At 35.6% G+C, this 12188-nt stretch overlaps 1 protein-coding gene across 1 annotated transcript in view; it reads right to left on the reverse strand.

Moving 5' to 3' along the window:
* Nucleotides 1-1368: 1368 nt before the first annotated feature.
* CUL3 (cullin 3) overlaps nt 1369-12188 on the reverse strand; it is a 42701-nt gene continuing 31881 nt past the window's right edge. The window contains exons 10-15 of the mRNA XM_026073039.1: nt 12015-12139; nt 11580-11676; nt 10390-10524; nt 5161-5347; nt 3086-3231; nt 1369-2363 (exon numbers count right to left, since the gene is read on the reverse strand). Of these exons, the coding sequence (XP_025928824.1) occupies nt 2232-2363; nt 3086-3231; nt 5161-5347; nt 10390-10524; nt 11580-11676; nt 12015-12139 (822 nt within the window). The 3' untranslated portion in view covers nt 1369-2231. The remainder of the gene's footprint in view (nt 2364-3085; nt 3232-5160; nt 5348-10389; nt 10525-11579; nt 11677-12014; nt 12140-12188) is intronic.

Here is a 12188-nt window from a genome sequence, read left to right on the forward strand (position 1 = left end):
CTCTATAAACTTCACAACGAAAAGGATGTCAACCCATTCCTACCTGAAAAGCATACTGGGAAGCATTAACATGCAATTATCATAACATTAATGCTATTAAAAAAAAAAAAGAGGCAAAAAAGAAAACCTTCAAACTGATACATGGAAGAATGGAAGAGTGACTTACATTAGGTGGAAGATTTTTCTGATAATTGAAGACACAACCCAAAACCAGACTCTGCTACAACCCTGTATTTAGTATTTGTACTACGTCTAAACAAATGCAACATTTCTAATATTACTGGAAAACGGTAAAGAGCATTATCAACTGACGTTTTGCATATAACGTACATACACCGACATTCAGGCATTTTAGTAACTGTCAGAAAAAAATTTTTAGCATAGCTGATGGCTTAACTGTCTTCCATTTGGACTGAATTCTTGACCAACACTGTCTGGAAGCTAAGTCCCCCTCTCCTCTGATTACTTAAAAACTAAACATTATGTGTGTTGGGGGAAGGGGGGAAAAGGGGAAGGGATTCCTTTTATTTTATTTAGTAAACGGTGAAGAAAAAAATCTTTTTGATTTAGGGATAATTAACAACACTCAGAATACTTGAGCTAAAATATTATTGCCATTCAAGTCTATCCTTTTTGCAGAAATATGCTACTACTGAACAATAATATCAGTCTTTGTATCCTAACAGGCAGGAGGGAAGGGGAAAATGGGGGCACATTATCAAAAATACTCCTACTGAAATCAAACTGCTATAGTGCACCACAACAACAACATATTCGCTTAATGCAGTTAATCAAGAAATGCTCTGGCAGTATCTTAATGCTCTACAACCAACTTCTGTTTCAACTCCACCTCTATGTTTTGGGAAGCCCATCCCAAATATGTTTTCCAATATCTATGGATGAAACAATGTGAACCAAGAAAAAAACACTGAATTAAAACAGAAAAATAGTTACAGGAGAAAAACTGTACACAGTGCATCTTGAAATGCCAAAAATACAGCTGAATAAAAACTCTGCAGTACAATGCACACAAACTGAAATTCTAACCATCAGAATAATGATGTCATTGAACTGCAATTATTCATCTATTTTTGTACCATACGGACAAGAGGGAAAAAATTTCTGGTGTAAGAACTGAAAATTTCATTATAGCAACAATTTTTATTGCATATTTAGATTGCATTTTTAAAACAAATAGTGCACACTGGCTTCACTTTAATCTCCTGAAGCAGGTACTTACGAAGGGAAACCTGCTGGCCATAGACCCATTTATGATGTTTACTGACAAAATATAATCTCAGGATGCTTCCCCAGGGGGATGGTATTTAGTTCTAAAGATTGTCATCCCTGTACTCTAACACACTTGAATTAGTTGTTTGTGTACACTAAATCCATTTATTTTAAATTTATTTTGTCTACATTTAGTGAAATAAAAACATCGCCCTGTACAATCCACTATCAGCAGTGAGTACAACAGCAAAAATTATTATACAGTTTATACACACTAAAATCTTTTCCTTTTTCCTATAAAGAAACCAGAACAAACCTAATCAATATAGAGTTTAATTTAGAAGAACTCAAATTACAGAAGGGAAAACCAAAATTATTATGGTCTTTTCTGAGCCCCAAAAAGTTCCTGATTCATATTGTTGGAACAACAGTGAGTGCAGCTGGAAGAGTGAAACATGCTAAAGTTGTATTCTTGGGTCTTTGTAAGATTACCAAATATTTAAATTAAACATGGCTAGTTAAAGAAACATCTGAAGCAGAGCAATATAACTGGGAATTTTGTCTTACCAGTTGTGGTTTCTTTTAAACCCAACTTATACAATGCGCGAAGTGCTAAGCAACACTACAGAAACACATTTACATCAACACTGAAGATCTGGGGAAATGAAATTCCAACAATTTTATTTTTTAATGAGCTGTATTTTCTAAATTTGTTTTTATTTTTCTGTTTTCATACAGTATTGAAAACAAACGCGGCACATTCACATTTTCCCGAAGAATTGTAAGGATGATCTCTACAGGGATAACGTTGAAAAGCCTGAAGCTCAATCAATTGATGTTGAAAACTCTCAAAAGGAGTAAAAGGCTTGATCTGAATGGTCTAGAACATGTATTGTAATTTAATAGAAGAGATGGTCGTCTTAATATTAATGATTTAAAAGAACTTCCCAGTTCATGCGAAGAGTATAGTCCAAGAATAAATCAAATTTTCTGAACGCATTTTATGCTACGTAAGTGTATACTTTGCGATCCTCAGGTGTTCGTGCCAAATATTCTCTCTCAATAAGTCCTTCAATACGTTTTTTAATAACAACTGGACTTGGTAAGAATCGGGCCTTCAGCTGCTGAGTTACCTAAAACATAAGATCAAAAACAATCATATAAAACTGCAGGCCAAGTAAGATCACAAGGTATCATAATTGACCAAAATAATCATAAAAAAAATATTTTGGAGCTAGCTACAATCGTGAAGTATAAAAAGCAGTCTGCATAGTTCTGCCAGTTTCTTACATCAGCTGCTTGCTCATTTTTGGGTCTGATTCAAAATACAGGCCTCTAGAGATTCACAGTCACAACCTGATAATCCTCTCAAATTCACAATCGTAAGGCAGTTCAGGAGTGGAAAATGCCTACTACTTGTGAAGCTGAAAAACTTAAGAGTTAAGAGCAGTAGGATTTTTTCTCTCTCTCTCCCTCCCTTTCCTTCCATCTCTTTCTCCCTCTCTCCACCTCTCTCTCATAGCTCAAATTTTCAAACTGGGATCCAACAGTCAGTAACAAGTTCAAAGCAGAAAACAATTAACACTAAGTGTAATGCTTTTCATTGTGGGATGATATTTTAAGAAATTTGATGACATCAGAATAGGCACTAATGGGAATTAGGGAAAGCAGATATACCCATGAGCATGTCCTAAACTGATTTGTCCTAACTGATTTAGATATTTTTAGGTATCTGGGGGAGAAAAATGGTGGATCAAATACAACATCTCCCAAAAGCCTTTTAGAATGATGTAAATTAAAACAGGAAGAACAAAAAGAATTTCCAAGCCCATATCAAAAGTGAGTGCAAGCATACCTCTGCTACTAGCACATTGTGTTGCATCTTCTTTCTAGATTTCATTATCCGAACTATAGCAGCTTCTATCTCATGTTTTCTGTCATCATCTACTTTCTGCCTTGTTTCTTTCCTTTCTGGATCAGATTCTCCTTGTTTGGCAGCAACTTAAAAGAAAAAAAGAGAAAGTAAAATACCTTAGCAAAATTAAAACCAATTTCTGTGTATCTGTGTTAGCTTCATTATTTAATTTCATCCAGAAGGAAAGTTGTATTTTTTCTGCATTCTGACATTTTAAAACTTGTTTTTTTAATGGAAAGCAGCCACAAGAACATATTAACACTTTCTGTCATATTTTGATAGCAACTGACAAAGTAACAATCTGTTATTTAAACATTACTATGTTAAAAATCTGAACAGTACTCAAATCTGCTTACAGCCCTGACCTGACCTCCCCCCCTGTTGCCATTAAATATTTTTCTCTTTAATACAGTGAATAATCTGTTAACTCATTTTTTATGAATTATCCATGGCATTTTGTTGGGAAAAAATAAGGGAAAAAAAACCCTAAATCCTGTTAACACCGCAATGAAATTTAGTACTTGGGTTCTATTTTCAGTAGATAATACAATTATGACTGGGCAAAATGCAGTAAACAGTCGAAAAAAAGGATTCAAAATTTACTTCACAAATCAGTTAAATAGTTAAGAAGTTCATTAGCCAGAAGAAACGGTCTACTTTTTCTGTCCTCTCCAACTCAATTGTATTCTCCTTTGTATTCTGTTCTCTATTATTTCTGCTTTATTTCTGCCCTTGTGTCTAACCTTTCTTACCCTTTCTCCCCAGCATCACTATAACCAATCCCTTCTCTCACACTGCTACCACCCTCCCCTAGCCTTTCTTCACTTGCAAGCCCTGAATATTTATGGCTTTTAAAGAGATACACATGTAGTCTTCTGTGGCAGAAAGGCAGGCAAAACCATGAGCATCAAGCTTGCTCTAAAACTATTTGGAACCCCAAATGATAATTCATAGATATTTGCATAGTGGAAAAGCAAAATTACACAAAAACTTTAACAGTTGCCACAATTGAGTTTAATTATGCCAGTGAAATGCCTTAGGCCCTGATCAGAGGGTTCTGAGTATCCTTGTTGGGCTGCTGTGCTCCTGCTCACCACACAATTCTCCAGACATAGCAAATGTGTTGACACCATAGGGCTCTGCGTGCCATACAAAGACAGTCTGGCTATTGGTTATGCAGCAGGATACGTGTAGGAGATTGCAAGCAGATACTGCTCTGTTTCACATGCTTCCACCCCTGGACACAACCTGCTGCATAGAAGAAGCCTAACAAATTATATTACATGCAAGGAATAATATGCGAATTACCGCTATTGCACTTAAAATATATCTGAACTTTTGCCCATAATGCTTTGTATTTTATGTACCAAGATTTGTGAATGAGAAAATACTTTAAAATGCATTAAGAACTAATCATCCAGAACACTGTCTGTGAAACATAACTACAGCAATGCTACAATTCAGAAATTAATCATCCAGAGTGCTTTTTAGACAAAGGATATCAGCACTACTTATGTATTACACCAGTCAGCACTTCTGCAAGCTAGTTAAGTGGTATCATACTTATTAGCTTTTCTCATTTGTTAAGCTCCACTCAAATTATTGCCCAAAGACATTACAGCTACCCGGCACTTGGAAACAAGCACCATTATGTCATGTGATAAAAACATCACTTGATAATTTTGAGAAGTACAATAGCTTACACATTTATGAGGCTGTTTTCTTCTGAATCAGACAATAGCTTGACATTTTTTAAATTTTACTATTTAATTTGAACTTTATTCTCTTTTAGCATCTCTTTTTAAGAGACAACTACAGATTTTGAAAAGCAAAAGGCTTAACTGGCTTGACTTCTACATTTGCCTCAGTATTTAAATTTTCATATTGATGCAACTAATCATCAAAAGCTAATATTACTCTTTTACTTGTATAAACATCAATCCTGCAAAAGATAATTTAACATTCTAAGACAGTTTGGGGGCTGCAAGATAGTAGAACATAAAAACCCCACTTACCCGTCTGAATCTTGACTCTGTGTAGTTTAGATGTGAACTGATCATTCACTGTAAATATATGACCATTTTCTATTTCTTTTGATTTAGGCTCTTTTGTGAGAACACGTTGTGTTGGTTTGCCACATGCAAGGGACTGTAGGGCTCTAACCAGTTCTCTTTCAGGGATATCAGTTTCCTGTTGAATTTCCTAAAGAAACACATCTTCATCAGTTTATGGCTATTGCAAAAATAAGTACCATGCTTTGCAAACAATACCACTGATTGATTAAAAAGTGAGTCTTCAAGCTTGCAAAATAGATTAATACTACTACTACTCTTCTATGGCTTAAAAGGTTAGAATTCATTCAGTAAAAAAGTCCCAATAGGTACTATGCAAAATTGCTTATGATCAACATGAGTCAATACATAGACAGTGAACTCTGTCAAGTAAATAGTTACCATGAGCTGAAAATAGAAGAACAAATAATTAGCTGTTACATTTCACTGCAGCTTTTTGGAAAGCTGAAAGGATTTGCTCACTATCTCCAACAGCTGCTGAAGAGAAAGAAACCAAAGCTTCTAAGTAACTTGGTCAGTGATGGAAAGCATACATGATGTTCATGTGCATTCCTGATAAAGACCTATACAAATGTTTTTGCATTCTGCAGCACTAACGAAAACAGGACCTTTACAAATGAAAGCAAGCAAGGTCTAGTTTCACCAAAACATACAAATACACTAGATCAAGTTACACCTCCTCTTCAAATATCCGGAAACAATTTATTTACAGCCTTACCCTACCTTGCCCCTTGGCTTGGACATCTACAGGTGGAATTCGGAACATAAAATATTACAGTGTGACAAATAGAAGAATCTATATAAGGATGTCCTACACAGGTCTATAAAAAGAGCTTACATAACTGGTTTCACCTCTCAGTATCCCTAAGAGTTTAGCTGAGAGCCATGTTAGGTAAGCCATCATGTTATCCTGGATGCAGAATGATGACTTACAGTGCTTTAGGAGTAGGCCACCTACTACTGCTTCCGCAAACGTAACTAATTTCCTGAGCTCCTATTCATTAGGAGTTCGTTACAGTAGTATCTGTGTTTTCTCCCCTTTGATAGTTTGAATAAACCGCAAACATCTCTGATTCCACATTCCTATTCATATTCTTGAGGCACCTCTAGCAGCTAGAAATTAAACTATTGAAGAGGAAAAAAAACCCTCACAGATACAAACCCAACTACAAGAGCCATCACGCTACTGGCTTCCTCATCTCACCCACTAAGTACGGTGTCAAGCCCTCCCGTTGCCCCCAACGATTTCCAGTTCTCATGTCATGCAAGTCAAACTGATGACCTTTAGGCTAAAAGCAGTAGCAACTTCCAGTGTGCCAAAGGCTAAGATTTGTAAATTACTTAAGCTCTTTAAACAGTGACCAGAAAGTCAAACTTCATAGTACAATAGGTTTTATTAAATGATACCATTTACTTTATGCACTCAAATTTTGTAATACCAATCAAGAAGAGAATTCTGCTCTTTTGTGCTCATCTGCTCCAGACAACAGAGACAATAAAATTGATTTGGATGTACTGGCCCCTACCAGGGCTCTGTCATTCACTACAGTGCAGCCCACACACAACATCTCTCTACTGGATCTCTGCAATGCCAAGGCTCAGACAAAAACATGCCTTAATGTTAGGTGTACAGTTGAAAAGTAAGTGTGTAATGTTGACTTTATGGGAAATGATGTGCATAAACTGTGTTTTTGACACACTACTTCAAATTTATTTCAATGATGTAGATAAAAATTCAGTAAGTTCGAATTATACAGTTTCAGAATTGTTGATACCTATTGCTTATGGATGACTGGGAAATATTATTTCAACAGTTGATGCCGTGAGTATTCTTAGAATAATGCATTCAGAAATTTTCACAGTCTTTGAAATAAGTGATGTGTATCCAAATATCTTAATTATTTGCTAATATCAAAATGCCTATTCACAAGCAGCTCACAGAAAGCTATTACTTTTCTAAACTGTGTTTTGCACCATTGCCACCTTGATTCCTTCACATATTTTTTCTGGATCCAGCATAAAGTAGTATTAAGGAAAAACAAACAAATAAATAAACAAAGGCTTAATCCTTTAGACAGTTACATTAAAAAGAATTTTACTGAAGTGGCATGATCAGCATAATTTTAACAAACTAGAGGAAGGTGGCACTTACATTACAGGACTTATTTAAATGTAAAGCCTTGAGGCTACAACCCAAATCTAGCTAACAGCTAGCATACTGCCTGTGAGAAGCAGATTCCCAAACCTTGATTTCTAATGCCAAAGGACTGATCTATTCAAAATTATCTTTTTTTCCTATAAAGAAATATATTCACTCTGCTGTTTTCTGTAAGTAAACATATTCACTCAGCTGCTAGTGAAAGCAAAATGAAGAGCTACAATGAAGTTTGAGGTCTCTGCTGCTGAAGATCCTTATCCTAACCACAAGGTATTTCTGTTTATTTTACTTCACACAGTAGCTTCCCAATTCAGCCACTAATATATGTGAAAAATTTGTGTTTCAGAATTTATAAGCTAGTTTTAAAATAAGAACTACAGAAAGAATTGTACTGTGCCTCAGAAGAAAGCAGACGTCTTCAAGTTGGGTAAAACAAACAAACAAACAAACCCCCATGAATATGAATGGAAAGGTTATAACATGCTCCTGTATTCTTTTTCCTTCAATCTGCAGCATATCATTTTTATAAACATATTTTTATACAGAAAGGCCTTATTTTAAAGAGGATACTGTAGTCATGCACAAGAGAAGTACCTATTGCACAGTTTCAGTTCTAAAAACATTACCAAATAAGCTATATCTGGAGGCTACAAAGGAGATGATTCTAGGCACGGAACAGCCTCTGTCAAGTTCTACGCAAGAAAAAAAAGTTTATTATAAGGAAAAAAGTAGTGTAAATACCATATTGTTCTGCTGAAAAAACAAAACACTTTCAAACTAAATGGACTTTTATTTATATAGACTTCAACTTATAATTCTTCCAAAGCAGAGATAAGCAAAAGAGAAAAAGGGTAAGCCAGTTTTAAGTTCTTATGTCTCCTTTATGTTGAATTATACAACAGCTTTACTTCCACTGCAGTCACATCTGTATTTCCTGCTTGCTATAACTAAGGATAAAGTAAGAACCAGCCATTTTCCCCCTTATTTTTGACTTCACCATTAAAAATGTGCATTTCACCTTTTAAAATACTGAGATGTACTGCAAACTTTAAAGTAAACAAAAAAAAACACGTTCTGAGTATTAGAAGTTCACTTAGAAGAAATTGGATTCTTTGAAAAATTGGCACACTTTGAAGGCCTGCATGAAGAACTTTCCTCTTAGATGCCAGTAGCATTAAACTGGACCCATATTGCCACTAGTTTTTTGTATATATAAACAAAACCCTTGACAAGCAGACGCCCAGTAATTTCATAAATTTTTGGGAAGGAATTTTGGTATTTAATGATTCTTATCCAACTGCAAAGGGCAACTGCAAATTAGTCTGTCCAGCTGCAAATTTGTAGAAGCACTTACACATCAGAAATGCTTTTATACTTCTGTAAGCATACCACCATCCATCTCTCATGCTATGTTGCAGTAAAAGCACTAATTTAATAAGACAGAACATTAACATTTGTCCAGCTCTCAGTAATTAATTATGGTATTCAATAATCAATGAACAAAGATAAAATTCATTCTGTCCTAATATATCATAGGATCTCCTGGCTGGAGTTAAAGACATCTTCCACCCCTTTCCCCAAGGAAGCTAAACAAAAGAAGTATGCCTTCTTAAGTATGACTTTTAGTTACAGTGGGACACAAAGAGCTCAAACACCTAAACAAGAAAAAAAAAATACACACAACCAGAAGAATGTGGACACCCTCCTCATCATCCAGTCTTAATGAAATAAACTCTGATTTAGAGCACATTTTAAAAATCAAACTTTTCACTACTGTACCAAGTATTATTCATTCATATATAGGTCATGCCTAAAGAATTCTGCTCATAAAGCCTGTAACTTTCGTGAAAGAAAGTAGCCACCAGACCAATTTCAGCACCAACTTCAACAAGAGAAACCTTTGGATACAAGCCAAAGAAACCACCCTCTCTCTCTTCCGCCCCCCCCCCTTTTTTTTTTTTAAAGTATTCCACAGAGAAAGTACTTTCAGTTGTAATGCTCCTAAAATGGAGCTCACAGCAAAGAGGGCTATTTGTTCCCCAAAATCATTTTTTGGGGGCTATGAGTAGTTTATGAAGAGACTCTCTTCAAACCCTGATTTCCTTAATGCCAACTGAAAGGGATTCAAAGAAACATTCTTGTATTAACAGGCTAGGAGTATGCTGAATAACCCGAAGAGCAAAATCCAAACAAAAAAAATGGTTATTATGCATTACACAGTCAATTGTAGATGGAAAAAAAGAAGGATATCCTCTTCATTTTCAAGCTGCACCTACACAGTTTTTCAAGGTCTCCAACATTCTCTCCAACAGAACACAAACCAAACTATTAAGTGATACCGTCTGTGTAACCAACAGCCTTACATGGCAGAAAAAGCTTTTCAACATCTCAGATACAATACACCAGCACAGGATCCTCCTCCACTCCCAAAGCCTTCTTCAGCACCTTTTATCAGCTGACAACTTCAGCCTTTCCCAGAAAAGCTACTTTATTCTTCCCATCAGGAAGATATCTGGACCTTGTCTTCATTGTCCTTTCTGGCTCACTAGCTTAGAAAAGCAAAGAAAGTTCTTTGGTTGCTCACTTCTACAGCTTACTCTAGCCTGCTAATTGAAGCACTTCAATCTGTAAGAGGCCAGGATACAAACCTTTTTCCATCCCTGGGCCAGTTTCTCAAAGATAAAGTGAGCAAATGGACACACCTGCTATATTCTAACTTCAGCTTTTGTATAGCCCTGTGGCCTAAGAATAACCACACCTGCAATCCTCTTCAATTTTCCAAAAAGCTTCTGTTCCCAATTAATTGCCTTCTCTAGGATTGCCCCCTAGATGCATTACTGCTGACCTGCTTCCTGTATTTATCGGCCTGACTTACATTCCAATAGAATCTGAGGCACATGTTTTTCGAAGGACTACTCAAATGGGTAAGAAAGCCTAAAACAATGTCAACACTTATCTGCAAGAATGAAATTACCAGTTATTTAAAAATCATGTGAGAAAAACACAATTCTTACCTCAAACGTATATTTTTCTCTGTTGTTAAAGAGCATTAATATCGTCATCTGGAAAGTGGAGACTTGCAATATGTGCTTCCGTGTATTTGAGCCAGTTACTTGGGCACCTCCTACACCAACCTCTGAGCCATCTTCCTATTTTAAAATCATAAAACTACTGTTAGATTATTCTCCACACCCAAATTAATACTTTACTTCAGTAAGAGGAAAGTTATATAATGAAATATTATCTCAGTCCACACAAGTGACAAAATAGCATATGCCTGGTGGCATAACTAGCATCTCTAACAGGTTTTTTAGAATCACAGAGTCACTTTAGTTGAAGACACCTCTGAAGGTCACATAGTCCAACCACTGCTCAGAGCCAGGCCACCTAGAACAGGTTGCTAAGGGCCACATCCAGCTGAGTTTTGAGTATCTCCAAGGATGGAGATTCTAACCCCTCTCTTGACCCTGTTCCAGTATTTGACCACCCTCAAGTTTCTTTATTCTTTATCTTCTTTAAAACTATCAAAGTATTTGTCCTACAGTCATAGAATTTTAACACTCTCACAAACTCACCTTATTAATACTTGTGCTACAAGAATTTTGTTTTAATTTTGCATTTGGATTTGCCTTGCCTTCTTTGTTTCCAAGCCTCATGCTGTTACTATCTCTAGCTTAACATTTTGGAATTGGTCTAAATTACCAGCAACTCATTTTCTTGTTTATGTAAATATTGTTGTATTTCTGTAAACTATACTAAGATTCTCATGTTTGGAAAAATGTTGTATACATTGCTAGCACTCTCCATATGAAAAGCAGAATAGACTTGGACTAAGAATATTTTTTCATATTAACTAAACCAAAATAACTCTGAAGAGAAACAAATTTCATTTCACTTTTGACAGATTCAGATTCTCATTACTTATGAGATGAAAAGTAGTAATTTTCTATGATGTAATAAACCCAGAAGATGTTGAGTGATGTATTCAAATCAGATTTACAGAAAATGTGTGAAAACTAAATTGCTACAAAGGAAGAAACAGATTATAAGGGTGACAAAAGGTACTTTTTTCTTCTTCCTGTATAATCAGGGAACAAGTTTAAGTTTGTATTTTACAAAATTCTGAAGTTAGTACAAATGGGCAGTTGCTTACCTTTTTAAAAAAAGGTTAAGGTATAGTATTTTCATAATCTTGACACTTTACCTTTTTAACAGGCCCATAGAAAGTGGCATTGAGATCTGCAGAACCCATATGATGCTGGAGTGTCAGTTGTCGCCCACTGTGTTTGGCCAAGTAAAATCTGTAATATAAATGAAGCAGTTCAAGACATTTTTTTACATTTGGTATTTAATAAGAAAGTGCTTTAGATAACTACATATACTTTTTGTAGCTTAAGGATACTGTAAGAAACTTCTAACAGTTGCTTTTAAGAAAAAATTAAATCACAATAGAATTCTAATTAAAAACTCCCCAAACTCAAGCCTCACAATGTGAATATTGCATTCTCTCATTTCCCACAAGAACTAATATAAAGCAGTATTCTAGCATGTCTTTAACTCTCGGCAACATATATCTGTCACTTAAAGTTTGAAAGTTTTCTCTTAAAACCTTTAGCCAAAAGCCTTATTTAATACATACCTTCTAAATATTTCAAAAGCATGTCTAGGAGCTGGAGGGATGTTGCACTTTGGTGTGGCTGACTGAGTAGGCCAGTAACCTGTTGTGAGAACCCGCACTGTGAGATCAACACCACCTAATGAGACCTACAGAGAATTGGGGGGAAAAAAATCCACACATTTAAAACAGGTTCAT

The sequence above is a fragment of the Apteryx rowi genome, unplaced genomic scaffold, assembly GCF_003343035.1.
Source record: "Apteryx rowi isolate R43461 unplaced genomic scaffold, aptRow1 scaffold_36, whole genome shotgun sequence".
NCBI classification, from domain to species: domain Eukaryota; kingdom Metazoa; phylum Chordata; class Aves; order Apterygiformes; family Apterygidae; genus Apteryx; species Apteryx rowi.